The sequence below is a fragment of the Buteo buteo genome, chromosome 6, assembly GCF_964188355.1.
Source record: "Buteo buteo chromosome 6, bButBut1.hap1.1, whole genome shotgun sequence".
In the NCBI taxonomy this organism is placed as follows: domain Eukaryota; kingdom Metazoa; phylum Chordata; class Aves; order Accipitriformes; family Accipitridae; genus Buteo; species Buteo buteo.
In genome coordinates this window covers 8698440-8717154 of record NC_134176.1, presented here as the reverse complement: position 1 = coordinate 8717154, position 18715 = coordinate 8698440, and the positions used below count along the sequence as shown (strand labels likewise).

The 18715-nt window shown below is 38.9% G+C and overlaps 1 protein-coding gene across 5 annotated transcripts in view; it reads right to left on the bottom strand.

The window, feature by feature from the left end:
- Positions 1–18715, bottom strand: part of SYNE2 (spectrin repeat containing nuclear envelope protein 2) — a 197464-nt gene that overhangs the window by 126867 nt on the left and 51882 nt on the right. For all 5 annotated transcript variants that reach the window (XM_075029637.1, XM_075029640.1, XM_075029638.1 and 2 more), the window contains exons 26-41: positions 18266–18389; positions 17239–17396; positions 16629–16776; positions 14841–15439; positions 13791–13970; positions 12638–12788; positions 10300–10458; positions 9443–9604; positions 6913–7014; positions 5367–5567; positions 4256–4421; positions 3386–3498; positions 2404–2606; positions 1911–2030; positions 1521–1809; positions 596–765 (exon numbers count right to left, since the gene is read on the bottom strand). In XM_075029637.1, the coding sequence (XP_074885738.1) occupies positions 596–765; positions 1521–1809; positions 1911–2030; positions 2404–2606; positions 3386–3498; positions 4256–4421; positions 5367–5567; positions 6913–7014; positions 9443–9604; positions 10300–10458; positions 12638–12788; positions 13791–13970; positions 14841–15439; positions 16629–16776; positions 17239–17396; positions 18266–18389 (3045 nt within the window). The remainder of the gene's footprint in view (positions 1–595; positions 766–1520; positions 1810–1910; positions 2031–2403; positions 2607–3385; positions 3499–4255; positions 4422–5366; positions 5568–6912; positions 7015–9442; positions 9605–10299; positions 10459–12637; positions 12789–13790; positions 13971–14840; positions 15440–16628; positions 16777–17238; positions 17397–18265; positions 18390–18715) is intronic.

Sequence of the window (18715 nt, the reverse complement as noted above, 5' to 3'; positions counted from 1 at the left end):
CTTTCAGACACAGTTGCCACAATGCCAGCGACACTGAAGTGCCTTTGCTGACTTAACAATACCAGCTGCCACAGCCAAGAAAGCCTCTCGTAGAGCCAGAATAAAGCAGGCTTTAAAAACTCTACTTTAAAAATCCCAGCCTCCTGGATTTACCCCAAACTCTCTTCTGAAGCAGTACAAATTTGCGCAAAGGTAGATCGTACCTCTGCTGGGGGACCACGCCTGGGGCACAGAGGCCAGATCACGTTGCAAGGAAGGACTGTAGTGGTTAAATCAGTGCACCCTCACTGTCTAATGAAACAAGAAGAATTGGGTGCACGGGGTTTTGTTTGTTTGTTTTGTTTTTTTACAAGAGTGGCTGAGCTACTTCTCTCCTGCCACCACCCTTACGCATCCTGGCTACACTCCCCACTTGACCGTTTAATCCAAACTGTGACCTGCACCTCCACAACACTGCAGAAATACAGGTACTTTTGTAGGTATCTTATTCTGCCCCAAAAGAACACAAATTCAATGGAACTGGTGCAGGAAGAAGAGAAGAAAGTCAGTATAGCAGTAAGTGATCTGTACTGCCTCTTGGCAAATTCCACATTACCTTCTACATTCAGTGGCTAGCCGACAGGTGCTTTCCCACTTGTTCTGGAGCTCCGAAATAGTCTGCTGAACCACTGCCTTCTTATTTTTTTCATTTCTCATTAAAGTTTCTCCTAGAGCTACCATGTTTTGTATTTTGGCCTCTCCTGCATCTTTGAGAGCTGTGATTTTCTGTATTAAACAAGAAGAAGAAGCAGTACATATACAACTACCAATGAGTTTTTTCACACTTTGTACACTGCTGTTCAAGACAAAAGAATTCTCCTTCCAATATATCAAATAACTGATACATAAATGGATATATCATCTACTTTTAGAAAGTCTGGAATCATGAAGCTGATTCATTAATTATTCTCTACATAACAAAACCAATATTGTGCTGACAAATTAAAAAAATGATCTAAATCTTAGGGAGAGATATTTGTCACAATACTACCCCTTCCACAGAACGAAACATGTAAATCCTGGCATCCTCATCTTAAGTAGTCAGAGAGAGGAGACACCGAAGAGGACACTGGAGCTTGAGAGAGCCACCCAGGTAGTGAAGCAGCCCAGTGCAATGGCACTGCAGGACACCTGAGAAGCCACACACTTTCCAGAGGTTCTCCAGATGCCCCAGCTACATTACTGACCTCCCTCTCCATCTCTGGAGTAGGCTATGATGGGAAGGCACATGGTCACTAGCACCTTATGAGTTCAGTGCTGCTCCACCCAGAGATGCAGCAGAGAATCACATCTTATGCGCATAATAAACTATGCAAAAACAAAACCAAAAAAACCCAAACACATACCCCCTCCCCAAATAAGCCACAAAACCACAGGCAATCAGCAGTGACAGTATCTTTTAAGAGTTACTGACTCATCAAGCATTCCCCTGATATTAGCATGAGCTGTGAAGTGGAAAAGGCGTACATTTAACACAATACCTTTATCTGATTAATCCTTTCCTCTGATGGCAATTCACTTTCCTGTGAACTCAGGTTATTAACAGCCTCCTCAAGCTTTTTGATGCAGCAAGAAACATCCTGGACAAGTTCTTCAAAATTTTGTCCTTCCACTGGAAGTCTCTCAGTATTTCCTGCCATTTCACTTACATGTGTTATCAGTGTCTGGTATCTACTAATAAGATCATTGGCTTCTGAAATGGTTTCATATTCTGTCAGCCCAGCATCCCTCAAGGAATTTGCTAGCTGAGCCATGGAGTCAAATGGTTTTCTGAAAAATACACAAAATTAGTAAACAGCTATTTGTTGTAACAACATGGAGCAATCTTCTTTAGAAGACAGTTCTTAAAAAGAGACTGAAGAAAACAATACCTCTGCATTAACAGAGTTTTATAGAAGTTCTCAAGTTTTGTCTCATCTTTTTTAATCTCTTTTAGTTTTTCTTCCTGAGCAGTGAGCCATTCTTCCAAGATCATGCTGCTTTCTTCAAGGCTAAAGAGTATAAATATAGACACAAGTCAAAATGAGAGGCATTACATGACTAAAACCTGCTGACAGCAGTGTTTAGCTGAAAAAGTAACAAATATCATGTGCCTGATCAAGCAAAGTTTTAAGCACAAGCAATTTTAAGTATCTCGGTTCATGTCACTGAAACTATCCATAAGCACGTACTCCCATATAACACTTTAGTCTGCTACAAAGCAAAAAAACACATGAAAACAAACAAAAAACCACTCACTACCCTTTATTAAAATACCATCTTTAATAAAAAGCAAGGTTGTTTGCCATTCACTATGACTGTTTAATAATGAATCATTTTATACCACTTGCGATTTAAATGTCAGAAACTATATAAGTTCCATACCTACTGAGCTGCTGGAGAGAAGCACTAAGTTCCTTTTCCCGTTTCTGACATTTGGAGATCAATCTTTGTAGTTCTGCTTCTTGATCTCTCACACGGCTGTTAAGGTGGTTAATGCTTGCTTTGGGCAAGTAATGCTTCACTTTGTTCAATAAAGTTTTAACCTCTTGGATATCTCTGTCTTTGCCTTCAGATGTTAGGAAGTACTGAATAAGAGCACAAACACAAGATGCATTTGTCAAATTTGCTGTTGTATAGTAGATATTTATGTTACAAGAGTTTTGCAACTCTTGTTGTCTCCACCAATACTTTCTACGGCAATTCCAGTTCCTGAAAAGAAACATATGTTAATTCACAGTTATCTAACCATTCCACTTGTAAATGGAAAAGTTGCTGTTTGTAAAATAAGGAGAAAGTGAAGTAGATGACTTGGACTTTCTTTTCTATGGCACAAATACACACAGATGAAATAGGCAAGCAGCATTCAAACCTAGCACTGACATCACTATGTCTTCTTCTGCCTCTTAACTGTGATTGCTTCTTGCAGCTGTTGTGGCCCTTCCATCTCTTTTCTGTTGATTCTGTCTGACTTAAGAGTGAAAATCTGGCTGCAACGAAGTGAATGCATATTTTTAATATTTTAGTCCAATGGAGGTCCGAATTTCATTTTACTCTCTACATATTTGATTTTCTGCATCTTTGCACACTGAAGTACTTGGTCAAGGTCCATTGACTTTCACTAACTACTGTACTGTGTCTCACTTGCCCAACTATGTCTGAACTTGAATTCTGATACTCCATTTTAAAAAAGTATTATTTTCATTCCACTTATTGCCATAACACTTTAAGTTAAATGAATTGTTCTTTCAGCCTCAAGTTACAAAACCACTGTAGGTGAATTCACTCCCAATAATAGTCTCCTGTGTAAGGAAGTAAAACTTCAAGAACAATCAGCTTTAGAAATTAGAACATTTTAATACTCTACCTTTAGCCTCTGCAGTCTTTCTTCCAGTATTGGTTTTGTTTCTGAGGGGTCAAAGCAGTCCTTCAAAGACAGCTGAGTGCTGCTGAACCAGTCATTAAAATTCTTGCACTGACCTGAGGAAAGATACATTCCAATTTTCTTTATTAATTTTACTCTGTAAAAGAAAATCCTATTTAACGTGAAGATTTCAGACAATTTGTAATTACATTTTTCAGTGCTTCTGTCAAAGGTTGCTTTTCACTACAGACCGTGTGACAGAAAATGCTGCAGTTCGTACTTTTTTTTACCCAACATTAATTGACAATAAACATACCTGTTCACTTGGGAGGGAGAGTCTCTGCTATACATAGCAGTTTCAGTAAACCTGAATTAGCCTATTGGCAACTTTTGTCATTTCCACACAAATAAATACTACTCAAAAACTATTTGAAGATGAGACTAGGTTTGGGCCTAATTCTACACCTGCACAGTCCCGTGTCTGCATAAAACAAAAAGTAACTAATAACACTATTCCTTCTCATAACTAAGATTAAATAAAGAATGACTGGAAAAAATACAAAGTTTGATTTCTGTATTTTTAAATGAAATGTTCTAACATTTGTTCCTGAATTATGCTTTATACTTCTTTGATCTGTTTTTTTAAATGTAAAAGTAAGAAACAAAATACTTTGATTCAGATTGAGTGGTTTGCTGGAATCAAAAGCCATTTTTATCCAAATCTTTACCTTGTTCAGAACTCTGAAGTCGTTTGAGATATCGAAGCAGTTTCAGACACCAAACCAAAAATAAATTAATTGCATAAACTTTAAGTGATTATGATGGCCAATACAAGCCTATAAAGCTACATAAATGTGAAATGTGTTTGCTTACGGTTCAGAACACCGATAAAGTGGTCTTGAAAGACATGTTTCTTCTTATTAAATAAATCAGTGACACATTTAAGCTGCTTATTTAATTCATCCACATCAGGACAATCTGTCTCTTCTTGGAGTAATGTCACATGGTGTTCTTGTTGCAGAATTTTCTGGTGTATCTCCTAAAGTTAAAAAAAAAGGACAACTGTTAAAAAGAGCTGCTTTAGTACATATTAGAGTTTTGCAAAAGGGTTTAGTCCTGCCCATGTGTCAAAATAATTTCTTAAAGTATATTGACATTAACAAGGCACTCAGTAGGTAGATATAAGCACTAAACTCTTCTTGAGCAGTGTGTATACATCTGTATGCATACATAATCACAGGTACATTCACTCATGCACATTTTGGCATCACACAGAATAGATATGTGATGCACACAGTAATATAGTATGTTCCAGAGCGTATAAGACCTAGAAGCTATAATGCCTTAGCTGCCATAGGCACTATTCCACCCCTAAATGCCTTACTCTGAATGTCAAGTCCCTGTGGGTTGAAAGATAACTTAGAGGGAGCTGGGAGAATTCATTAAAACCTGTATCTTTCTTCCAATGCCTGTGATTTCACTGTCCCAAACACTGACACCCAGAACGTGCATAATCCACTCACTGCTCAACAGGAGGTTTAAATCTTGCCAGCCTTGAACCTCCAAGCAGGAAGCAGCTCTTTCTTCACCTCTCTCCGTGGTGCAGAGAGGATAGAAAGTTGGCTGAGATTGCCTCCTTGGAGCTCCCCTTACAGGCAATCTCAGGTGGCACAAAGACAACCTATGTATATTACTCAGTCTTGGAAAAGATACAACCCAGTACCCCCACTACTGCTTCAACATATCTTGGGTGGGATACTGATGTTGTGCCTATCTAACCATTACCAATAGCTGCTGATAACATCCAGTGAAAACAGGCTTTTCTTTCATGTTTCTGGCAGCTTAAGGAAATATTCAAGCCACGCTTTTCACTTGAATTATTCTAGCAGTTTACAACATATACAGGAGAAACACTTATGAAGACTTGCCCAGGAGAGATATAATGAATGAAATTATAAAAGATGCGTAATTTGTGGCATGCTACCTCTAACTTAGTAAAGATCTCTAAGGTGTCAGAAGGAGATAAAGCTTTTAAAAGTGATTCGGTCATTCCAATCTGTGTCTTGGCCAGATCAAGGTCTCCTTTTAGTTCTGCTGTATTCAAGCTGAGTTCACTGGTCCCCCGCTTCGTTGACAAGAGCTCTTTTATTAGCTCCATTTTTTGCACAACAGATGACCTGATGACCTTAAAATTGGAAATAAACATACATAAGAAATTATATTGGATTGATTTCCTAGAATGTTACAGAACTCCATGACAGACACAAAAAGCAATGAAATGATCTGAAATCCAGACATTTCAATCACAGTTTGTTCCAGTTTCTTTCCCTCCCACTCCACAAATTGAAAAATAATATTATTTAAGCCCTGCTTTTCCAAGGAGGAATGATCTCAGTTCATCTTTATTAGTGATACATTTACTAGTGTTGCTTCACTAACAAATTTATTTGTCAGTCTACTCCCAGTGTCTACTCTCAGCTAGATAAAGGCTTTACATGTGCTTCAGCTACCATGAAAAAGAGGGTGCCAGCTCTCTCTGTAACACACCTCCCTGCAGTGATCCCACCAGGGCAAATTCCCCACACTGATCCAAAAAACAGGCAAGGACAGCAGAGAGGTGGGGAGCTCTAGCTCAAGCCTAGTCATTAAGGAGCAGCAGGTCCTTAACCTTATCCTTAAGACTTCTGCAGATTTGCATGAGACAGCAACTCAATGGCATCATGGCCACATGCTGAAACACCACCCCAGGGGGCTCAGGGCATCTGGTGCTCCAGAGTAGCATAGTGTGCACAACACAAGGTTGCCGAGTCCTTTCCTAAGCTCCTTAGATCACTTTACCAAGTGAAACTCCTCTGAGTTCACTGCCTGCTGAGGATAAACACACAAATAGCCAAACTGGGTCAAGATCAAGGTGCATCTGATAGACACTGGGAGTGTTTGCTTAGGGAATTAGTATAGGATCAAGGTAGGCTAACGTGGTCTCAAACAGTATAGAAGGATTTATTCTTTGCTGTGTGAAGTTAACACAAAAAGATGAAGATTTCCTTGTGATATCCCAAAGGAAAACATCAGAGTAAACACCACTCTATGCAAATAGCTACATACTACCAAGCTACATTAAGCCATATCCAGGTAAAGGTACAGTTTAAAATACACAGTCAGTATGCTGAGTTGCTGGGATCCCCAAAGGGATGACAAGGTCCGTTATGCTTTGTTCTTGGCCAATAGCTAAAAGCCAGATATCACTGATATTGGCCTCTTTCAGCAGGCCTGCAAAACAGTTGGGTCAGATCTAAGTCCCTAAAAGGCACAGGACTGAGAGATGTCTTTGTGTTTAAAATGACAGGTTTGGTTCTAACACCTTGAGAAAGACAACAAATGAAATGTCACTACTAGTAGCCAACAAAATGCCTCCAATTCTCTTTGGGTAGATTTAAGTCAAACCAAGAAATAACTGTGCTAAAGACGTTACTAGAAGCAGGGCTATAGTAATGAGTACTGGCGTATTAGTTGTAAAAGCTTCTTCATACCTGTAACTCCAGTGGAGGTTCATTACTATTCAGAAGTTCTTCTATCTCAGCCACTGTGTTGTCAAATTTCTGGAGTTTCTGCTCCTGGACTCGTAAGCATGCCTAAAGGTGGAAAAAAACACATCGGTAACTGTGTTTCCCCCTGAATTAAACTTCCATGTTTCTGTTAGAAAATTATATTACTAATATTCTGATTCTGCATTTTGGCATATAGAGCTCCCACAACTGGTCCATTTCCTGATTTTCATTTTAGCAATATAGACATTTTTTGTATTAGTCTCTGAAACACTCTATGTTTCTCAGGAGAAGCAGTTGTTAATGCAAATCTAGCATAAATTTAACAATCTTAATTATTTTACTTCTATATTAACCCAAGTAAATTTGCAGGAAAATAGTCTTAATTTTCTTGCTGCTTCTATTAAAAAGGGATATTCTCAGATGTTATAGACTTAAAGTCAAGAATTGGCATTCTGCTAATACACTTTGGTAGGGATGTGATAAAATACAACACATGCTGTAAGCACTTTTAAAATGTAAAACCTTTGTACATAAAAAGACTTCTACTCATTTGAATGGATTTTGGAACAAGACAGTAATGTGAAAGTAAAATACCAGCTTCAACTTATGAAACAGGATATATCTAAAATAATCACAGTCTCATATTCCCAAATCAATATCCCAAACTCCTTCAGGACAAAGTATGCCTTTGCAGTATCTGTACAAGCAAGCATCAAAATTCATTCATGTGCTACAGCCCTTAAAAGAGTTCCCATTTGCATACTGGCTATGGGGGAAAGCAGAACTTCTCTCACATTATTTATACTGAAATTATCTTTAAATATACAGTCAAATAATTAATTACTCGGTTCTTTTGTGACAGGCCTCTTGAAAGCACATGCACCAGTGCTCTGCTGGGCAGTCACAAAGGACCCTGGCGTTCAACCCTATGTAACGTGATACACATTGCAACAGTTGGGGTTTTTTTTGTAATTTACATTAATGCAGAGATATTTCAGGATCAACAACAAAAGAAATAATAATAAATTGATAAATGATCCTGGTGCCCTCTGCACTTTAAATCATTTTACAAAAATACCAATGCACTGAGTTCAGTTTTCTCCCTTTCTATTCAGCTTTTAGAGTAGCTCATGGGAAACATGGTTTCTGTCTCCCTCACCCTCTCCTCCCCTCTCTTTTGAGAATTACCCTCTAGCACAGGAGCAGCAGAGTAACCTTAGCACAGCCACCTCCAGCACAGCTCTTCCTAAGCACCAGTAGAGGCACGTAGGGGCATGGTCACATCATGCCGGGCTTGAGCAGTTTCCAGGTAACAAAATGGCTCTTAAGATGCAATTGCCAGCTGGTGCGTTTTTGCTGGAGCCCTCAGGGACCTGAACTACCCCAGGTAAATTCTAACAATACAATGGTAAAGGCAATAATAATGTGACAAAATATCCACCTCTGCACAACGTGTATACTACTGTTTCACTGCTAAGATCTATATACAAAGAACACCTTGGCTTTTTACTGCTCTGCAAATTGAAACAAATTAGCAGTGCTAACAGTAGCAGTAATGCTGCAAATAAGCATAATAAAAACCAGGGAATTTGTAGCATGTAAACACTGAGAAAAAGCTGCCTGCATATTTTCAAACAAGCAGATATGGGATATATTTATGTCTCAACCCCATTCAAGCAGGAAATTATTTTTGTTTAGTAGATACTGGCTAAAACCACAATGAAGCAGCGCAGCAGATCGATGATGGCCCTGAAGTCAGAAATTAAAATATTTACCCCCATGTGAGGCTCTTCAATGGCATAGAGCTAGCGCATGTTTTTACACCCAGCTGCACCCCGATACCAAGAGTTATAATCACTATAATCTGTGCGAAATGGGCATGGGCAGCCCAGGCTCTGCTGATGTCTGCCCACATGCAGCCCCGGAGACCCTGAGCATCCAGCCACTATTAAGGCTTCATTAAGTTACACTGGGGAGCACACTAGGACAAGGATCACAGGAGCAAATAAGCCACCTCTGCAGCCTCTTCTTGAACTGTGCATTGCCCTGCCATTTCTGAGGCTCCAGTATCTTCACTGATAGGCAATTTCTAACTAGAAAACTAATCATTAGCCTATACACACCCTCTTCCCTTTCTTCTCTAGGTACAAGGGAATATGTGCACCACTGTACTCTAGACTACAAGCTTTCCAGGCCTTCTCTTTGCTGTATGTTTGTACAGCACAAAGGAATGAGGGGGCTTCTGTAGTCTAAAGCAGCATTTGCAGCGTTGCATTAATTTAAAACCATTTAGTATATGTATACGCTATCTATTTATTAGTTTCCAAGACTTGTATCTCCCAATACATTATGCAATATCTTCAGTGAAACTATCCATGAAGATACAATTGCAAATGTTACAACTTCCTCTGTTTTTGCAGTGCTGGTATTTCTATGCGATGTGCATGTTTATAGTCTGAATTTCACATGACTACAGTGCAAGTTAAGTGTAAAAAATTTCCATTCAAATTACCTTCAACTGCGTAAGGTCCTCTTCGGTCAGACGATGGTCTTCTGCATTCTTAAGTTCTGCATTTGCCCAAGCGTCAATTGTGCCAGATAAACTAAGAAGTTTGTCCCACAAAGCCTGAGCTCTTCCCAAATTATCACAGTAGTTTTCAGTCTTTTCATTGATCTGCCATGAGATTTATATACAGAAAACACACGCAGATTTCAAAAATGTTGAGTTATATTCTAAAAGCAAACGCAGCATAATAAAATCTGAGCGAGATGAAAACACCCACAAAAACAAGTGCAGCAAGGGAAAAAAAATCTCATGTGTCTTCACAGTGAACTGGTCATGGAGAAGATATTTAAATCCCTGCCACACATGTCGCCAAACATACCAATCACAACAGCAGCTTGCCAGTTTTAAGGCAGGTTTAGGAAGGAGCCTTGCTCATTAATGTTTATCTACTCTCAGTAAATACCATCTAATCTCAGTATTGATGCACTGCTTAGATCGACAGTGGGAAACACTTCTCACCAAAAGCACCAGCATTGTAATTCTCCAAATTGTCTCCAAGTCTAAATCCACATAAGTTGTTATGGAAGCTTACAGGTTCATGCAGAAAGCACAAATATTGCCTTTCTGCACTTCCTAGAATTATTTACTATCAAGGAGTACCTATGATATAAACTACCTGAGAGATCAGAAACATTACGCCAATAGATGCTCTGCAAGAATTGCTCTGGTAAACACTTGGATTTATCTCTTAAGAATCTTTGCCATATTGTACTTAATTTATTCCAAATATTACACACGTGTCAGAATCAATTACTATAATGCATAACAGATAAGACCACCCTGATAATTTACTTTTTACATACATCCAGCCATCTGTCCACAATAACGTTAGCCTCATTCTCGAACGGGGGCTCCTCAAAGCTTCTCATTTTATTGAGCTGGAATTGAAGGTTTTTGCAGATCTGATTTATTTTGTCTACATCTTCAGAGTGATCATTAAATTCCTCTTTTGCCTCTTCAATCTGCGAAAAAGATCAAATGGATATTTACAAGCATGTTTACTTATGACTGTTCATTCAGCAAAACATTTTTAACTGATGTGCTGTTCTTTTTAGTTTAGAGAAACAACATCATTACACAAAATAATCTATTTTATATAACATGATGAGACTAGGAATGTACCCTGTGTTGTTACATCCCTGTCATGCCGATAGGAACATTTCCCTCTTAGAAATCCGTATCATTCTGTTATTGGCTGCAAAACAGCTGAGTAGGAACTATGGATAATATATTTCTAAGAGAGCCAAAACCACAGTTTGCTTCAAAAGTCATAATTGCAAGATCCAAGGGGACTGTACATCCATACACAGAACCTCAGTTACAGAAATAAACAATGCACAACATAATAATCATCTGAGATACTGTTAAAACTGTAAACAAAAATATAAACCTGGCATTCTGATCCCCAGGTTTTGAACTACTTCTAAAAAAGAGCTTAAATCCTACTTAAACATAGCCATTGTCAAATATGCCATTGCCAGAAACTGAAATGTCCGTTTTTCCTACCTTCTATTTAAACACTAGACTGCTTCTTTGTGCTTAATTGTAATGTCAGTGTTTACAAACAACATGGAAGCTCGCTGGAAAAGAAACACTGACCTCTAGTGTTAGGCAATTTGATAGTAAAAGCTCTCCTTCCCAGAGACAAACATCGCTCGCATCTTCTCACACAGATATTGCCAGCCACTGAGACAAGGGGAGCGACAGCAGAGCAGCACTCACAAACCAGAACAAGGCAGAGATTCTTCTCCGTTATTATTTTATATAATTATAAATATCAAACCATCGGCATTCAATGACATGCCTTGTACTGTGCTGCAGCTGTTAGGGACCACAATTCTGAGAGTGAGAGCTGCAAAACCCGAGGTGGGGAGGAAGGGTTGTTAACAGAGCGAGGGGTCTCCATACAAGCAGGGACCAGGGTATGCAGGCGATCTCCCCTGCAGCAGGAGCTCGAGTGATACGAGGTGCCAGAGACCTCACTGGTGAAACCAAAAGACCCTGCCTCAGCTGAAGTGGGGGTGGCACACATGGACACCATCCCATTGCCTGAGGGAAGAAACTGCTTACATTCCTTCTTAAATTTAACCATCCCAGGCACTGCCTGAGAGCAAATGTTCCTGAACCATATGAGTGATGCCTCATCAGAAAGCCTAAAAATGGGATCTGAACAGCCAGTTATATAACCGAGACAGGACATGCAAAACCTGTACAGTAAAATGTTCACAATGGACATAATAGTAACGTTTGCTGTTTGCTAATCCATTAGCCATGGACAACTACGTCCAGTGGTTGTAGTCATTTAGCCAAGAAGAATGTAGCTGCCTGTCAAATTTTTGTCTGAAACAGTTGTAAACTTTAAACTAAATGAGGGGGTGTCCAGCAATACCTGCTCATTCAGTCTCAACAGCTAATGAACACAAGTTCCAGCCTGGGAAGCAGGATAGATCTGTCACGGCCCAGTCCCTGAGCAGATGTGCCGTGCTGACACAGCCTTATGGCTCCTGTTCCTGATCCTGCTTGCTTGGGGCTAGCTGAAGATCTCTGCACAGCACTGCATGGTGCAGACAAACCCCGCAGCCCTGCCTGGGACCCAGTGACATGAGCAAGGAGAGGATATGGATCTAAATTCTTGGTTATAAGCTACAGCAACAGCAGAGAAACAAGCAGCCCCAAGGACTTGCATTGACTATTTTTTTTTGCTTTAAGTGGTACAACATTTTAAAGTATCTTCTTAGTAAAAAATGAATTTGCTATTTTTGTGTATTTACAAACTGCCCACTATAAGGTTTTTAACTTGGTAGAAAATACAGAAATATTCTAAAGGATATGGGTCAATATGGCTGATTTCAACATGTGTTTTTGGTAGGACAGGACTTCATCTTATTTTCATACTAGATCACAGTTTTTCTATGTGTTTTTTTTAATCCCTCCCCTTTAACAAGACCTTGATTCACTAAGCAAAAATAGACATCAACTTAAAACAAAACCAGGCTATGGTCCCTAAATGTATTTTGGAAGCCAAAATGAAAGCAAGGTCTTAACATCTGCCTTGAAGGCTGAGTGTACAAAGGCAACCCTATACCCGAACGCTCCAAGGAAAGGCTTTTCTTTCCTTTTCAGTAAGTTCTTGTTACTCACCTTTGTTATTAGTCTGTTCAAATTCTCCTTCCCCATGTAAGAAGTTTGCTGTGAAAGCACAATCTCCTGTTTCTGGATGATGCTGGTCAGACTAGTTTTGCAGCTTTGATATTGCTTCAGGAGCTCCAGAGCCCTTGCACATTGCTCCTGGCTATTAAAAAGAGATATAATATTTATAGCCTAAGCATAAAACAGCAGCCTCGGCCTCTTGTCTGCTTCCTTCTCCTGTATTCAAACATGCAGGGAGTTTGACTACTATAGTTGGAAGAGAGAAAAGGGGGCATAAACTGTACCTGTCATAAACCCTGCAATACTCTGTGATACCTGGTGTGGTATTTGGACAGTTCCTGGAATCAGAAATGCCCTTCACCATCATGTGCCTCTGATACACATTTATCTGTGATGTGACCTGAGCAGTTCTGTTTATATGATACTCTCCACCTGAAAGGTGAGCTCAGTCACCAGTAAACTGAAATACAATGTGCAGCAGGTATCACAACAGCTTGGGTGGTGGACAGTGGGAAATACCACCTCAGCCCAGCCTTCAGTGGCATATGAAAACAGATTACTCCCACTGACACCTGTGCAAGCCATGAAGATTAACCAGAACTGTGTCAGTCCATGTAAAGCCTCTGGGCATCTTTAAAAACCATAAGAGGACAGATGCCCTGGGTGATCAATCATAGCCTTTCACAGTCCTCACTCTCACAGACTTAACAAACCAAGCTCCTTTAGTCTTTTCCTGCATAAGAGACTGTTTTCCCAGCTGTCCTCTTCCATTTGTTTCAGTTTCACTTTTCTTTTTTTAATGTGCTGGTATGAAATTCACAGCAAATATAGAAGACACATCACTCCCAGCAGCAGGCAGTTTTTTCTTTTGGATACCAATTAAGTCCAACACATCACTGCATACCTGCTAAATGATGGGACCGTGATGTCTTAAAAATATATAAAGTTCAAAAGCTTTGGCTACAAACTTCTATATGCAATTCTTGGCTTTATGATGATTTACAGCATCATAATAGTAACATTTGCTACTGCATCAGTATTTCATTTACTTTAAAGTATGGTCTAAGTTTTTTTTGCTGTTTCATTTTACAAGCAAACTTCTTACTTGTACAATACTACTTTAAAATGTAGCTTTTCTCCTTACCATTCAGCAAGCAAGAGTTTTGTATCCTCCCATAACCTCTCTGTAACTCTGCACTGTTCATTTGCTTCCTCTGCTTTTTCCTCTTTGATCTGTGGGAGCTTATTAGCAATTTCTCGCATAGGTTTCATTTCAACAGCAGCACAATCCAATTCCTTTTCCAATTCCGTTAATGATTTTACCCTTTATTAGAAAAAAATGAAATACAGCCTTATAATAAAGTAAGTCCTTGATTTTTTCCCCAATGTAATTATTAAGTTCCCTAGAAATTCATCCTGAGCTGCACATACTGACTATATTAAATGACATCATAAAAAGTCTAATTTGATCTTCAGTTCATGTAATTCGACACAGTCCTTCAGATGAGTTATGCTGACCTAAGCCCTTTGAGAAAGTAATCCAAAATCCTAAAGGCCAATAGGGTCTGAATGAACATAGTGAATTATTTTGTATTAAAATGTAAGTGCACTCTGGCTGTCTTAAAATATAGTCTAAGAAAGGAAGTGTGGGATTTCACAACTTAAAAAATGGTCACAGCTTATAAGCCTCTTTCCCCTCCATTTCTCCCCTCCACATAAACAGTACTGAATTGTTTATTCATCTTTTGCAAGGCTGCAGAGAGTTCCCCTGAAATAGTATCAGAGACATGCAAACCATGTTAGCGGCTTCCTTGGGGTGTGGTAAAATAACACAAGGCTTCTACTCTGCAGAGTTTCAGATCACATGCATCAGTGCTCAGCAAGCAGACCTGTCGCCCTGTTTGACAGTTTTTTTACTGAAAACTACCATCATAACAATCAACCTCCTTCTATTTTTTCTTCATCAATGCTGCTTAAAACACATACATAGGAGTTTAAAAGAAAAAAAATAATGGAGGAGGCTTCCTTATTTAGGCTGCGACGGAATGAATAAAATGTAAGCTCACAGCTTCTTTCAATGCTCCATATATATTTCAAGACACACTCAGGTTTCAGTGTTCTACTGCAAAGGGGCCACAAGCCCTCTAAATTGACTGAAATTATGAAATTAAAAGAGCTTTAAAAAAGAATTCACCTTTGTTGAATAGCTGGAATTGTTGGATCCTTCAAGCCTATTTTGTTAATTCTGTCACGTAGATCCTGAATGGTTTTAAGGAGTTCACTGTTTTTTGTGGAAAAAATCTTGTATAAGTCTTTTTCCTCTGTAAGCATCTGTTCACTTGAGGGATCATAAGTCGCATTTAGCTCTTCAGATAAAGTCAGAACAAGGTTTTCACAGCAAGTCTTTCTCCCACATTCAGCATCTTCCAAACAGATATCAACTGTTTTCAAGCGTTCATCCAAACATTTAGCCTCTTCTGTCATATGAGAAACTTTTTGTGCAGCCTCTCTCAATGCTTTTCCCTGTATTTCAGGTTCACCTGGGGGATCTGCGAGACATTTGATGGAAGACTGAATATTCCTCAATGAGGCCATAAAAGCTTCCAGATCTTTAAGGACTGTCTCACGGATCTGCATTTTATGGCTCATTTCTTCAAGCTGGTTTTGATAGTAAATCATAATTTTACTTGCAGCTTGAAGATCTATTGGATTAAATTCATCTCTTGCTGAACTATCTAGGTGTTCCAGTTGTTTGCACACTTCAATCTGATTTAATATGGATCTCTGTAGCTCCTGAAATTGAGAGAACGACCAACAGTGTTAGCAAGTGAAAGAAAACCTGTATCCTGCATTCAAGCTGAACCTATGACTGAAAAACAAATTATACTAACAATAAAATAAGTATGATAAACAGCGTAGTTAAGAAAGAAAACCTCTTTTTTCCTACTTTGGACTTTGGTGGAGGGAAGGAAAAAGAAGAAAAATCATATATAATGGTATTCCACACATAGGGAATTTGGTCAGTACTATAGAAAGCCCAAGCCTCTTCCCAGCAATCAGACAAAAAGGAGAGGAAAATAACGACAGTCCTGGGACTGGAACCAGCAGGTTCTTGCAGTGGGAGATCAGAGCACAGGTAGGCAAAGAGATGTTTGTTACTCTGCCATCTTTTAAGTTCTTTATGTTATACTTTTGGAGGAGACTTACATGCATTTAAAAATCTCTTGGTGAAGTCTGCATGCTCTCTGCTTACAGCCCTCAGACAGACAGCAGTGTGTCAGCGTTGTGAAACTCCAAATGTGCAGAGAGCTGGGAAAAAAATCAGGATCCTTCCAGCCAAAGAGAATCATCTCAGACAGAGAGTACACATGCTCTCTGCCATACAGCTTGAGAGACCTAAAACCTACTTTGCTCGAGAGCCAAGGGCAGACAAATGCAAACTTTCAGTTCTGCATAGCTGTCAGTGTGTTCAGCGCAGAGCGTGTGTCAAGAACAAAACAATATTCACCCTGCCTAATAGATAGACCAGAGCCTAGGCATAAGATACTGATAGCAGGTAATTATTGCATACATGTGGAGCTTCCAAAACCATCCTGAGGTGTGCTCGGATACCTCAGCAGATGTGACACAGGCAGCTTAGCTTAGCTCACAAATTAACACCACACTATGTATATGACTCCACAAAGTGATACAAAGCCAGGTGGGAACACTATAAATCTGGATCAAAGGAAGGTTCTAACCTAAGACAAAATGTTCATGACCATTCTTTTTACAGTAGAGCCTATTGAGGGTCCCTGGCTGGGTCTATGGGAAGAGTAACATTTAAAGCAAAGGGGATAAAACGCTGTTATAGACTTTAGAAGGTTTGGGAAGTCTTGTGAGTGGTCCCAAACTCCTGAGTGAAAATCCCATGAAGTTCTCTAGTTACTAGACATATTAAAAACTATTCTGGCTGGGGTGTGGTCTCTGCATTTTCCCTTACCTTTAATTCCCTATAAGCAAGATCACTATTCATGAGATTAAATTGCTGGATGTCCTTTTTCTTCAGTTGCTGATCTAATTCACACAGAAGAATGGATTCATTTTCTATTGGCAAAACAATTTCCAAAGCAGTTCTTAAAGAGTTTGTTCTACAAGAAAGGTAACAAAACATGAACTGGGAAAGCAAGCAAGAAAAGACACTCAACATTTTACAGCACAAAAAAGCCACAAAGATAATGTAATTGACTGTCTAATAGATTTAATCGTCCTCCTCCTCCTGAGGTCAAAGGAGTTTTTCCATTAATTAATAAGAAAAGCAGTGTGAACCCCAGTGAATTTAACTAAAATGTTGAAGGAAATAACAGCAGATTTGAGAATGCTGCACAGTGATGTTACAAAGATCTGGCTCTGTGCTTCTTGGAGAGATTCACACTATTTGCAATGTGTATATGAACCAAGTATAATTAAGAAAAGCTTAATTTTAGGCTATTTTTAAAAAAAGGTTAAAAATGTGCAGGTATTGTCTGTAACGCACACTATGCCCTTCACAATACACACATGAGTTACAATGAACTATTCCTTAGCTAATATCATGAAGTGTTATTTTATACCTGGTACTTATAATATCCTGAAGCTCTTTCCATTCTCCTTTTAGTTTGCTTCTCGTCTCAGAGATAGCAGTCTGCTGCACTTCATCCACAAGATTTTCTAAGGTAGATGAGATGTTTTCCAATTGTGTCCAACCAGCATTGGTTTCACTCTCTATCACCTAAAAGATATGCAGCATTAATTGCATTAATATGATACTCTATTTCTCAAAGGACTGGACAGTTCATAAAATTACAGCCACAAGAGTCTCTGCAGAAAAAGTGAAAACATCACCTGAAAGTAAGAGTATATATTACTTTCTTTTTCTTTAAGACTACATTTTTAGCTGCATGTAAATCTCTACCAACTCTTTATGATGAAAATTTCCATGTCAGATATATGCCTTGGCTACATTTTATAAAATGTTCAATAAATATGGTTCAGCCATTTTTACTACAAGAATAAATGGAAAATATCTCAACTTAGCTATGTTCAAAAGAACAAAAAACAAATGTAGAACTGAACCAAGTTCTGAGATGTTAGATAACGTTTGTACTCCTATCAAGCAAGGACTTGAAAACTTGCAGTAATAAATTCTCCAACATTAATTATGTGCCTTTTATCATCCCTTTAAGGTTCTCACAAACCTAATCAAGTTTTAAGTCCTGAAACAGTTTCATTCTGCACATACACCACCGCCATTTGATGGTTCAACTCTGACGACTCCTCCAGCCCTGACCATGGTCCATCACTTACCACTCCTGCTGACAGAAAAGCTGCTTTCTGTAGTTATTTTTTCCATTAGACCTATTTCAGCCCGCAGATCACAAACCGAGAGCCACCAATATGTTTTTTCAGCAACACTTGCAAAACTCCACTGCTAAACAGGAATGCAGTCCTGCTGAATGCTAAACCCTTGATTTCCCTTCTAATAAACCTGGCTGTAAGGATGCTCCTTTTCCCTTGACAATACACATAGAGAGGTGAGGGCTCTACATGAGAAAATAACAGTTTAGGCACCAAGTATGTTTTTAAAAGATGAACACTTACCTGTAGTTCAAGCAGCTTATTCTGAAGACATGAAGTGCCTTTTATTTCATCAGTAAAGCCAGATGCGACTTTATCTCTGCTGATTTGTAAAAGTTCCTCCAGGTTACTTCTTTGCGTGTTATAGCTAAGGAAAGATGCAATCTCTTTCAGAGAGAGTATTACTTCTAATTTAATGGAACATGGCACGGTATGGGACTTGCTGACCAATAGATTACCATATAAAATAAGCACAGTCTATTGCAAATGCATATTTTTACCTAAGTCCCAAAAGAATGGGCATAAATGAGCAGCATATAAAAGAGCTGAGAAATTGCTCAACTGGCTAATTTTCAAGTATGATTGCATGCCTGCATTCTCTAAATTCAGTTTTGTGAAGGTAAAAATGTTAGTTCTTTAAAAATTTGACACTTTTTTTTTTATTTTGCAATATTTGAAGTTATTAGTAAGGCA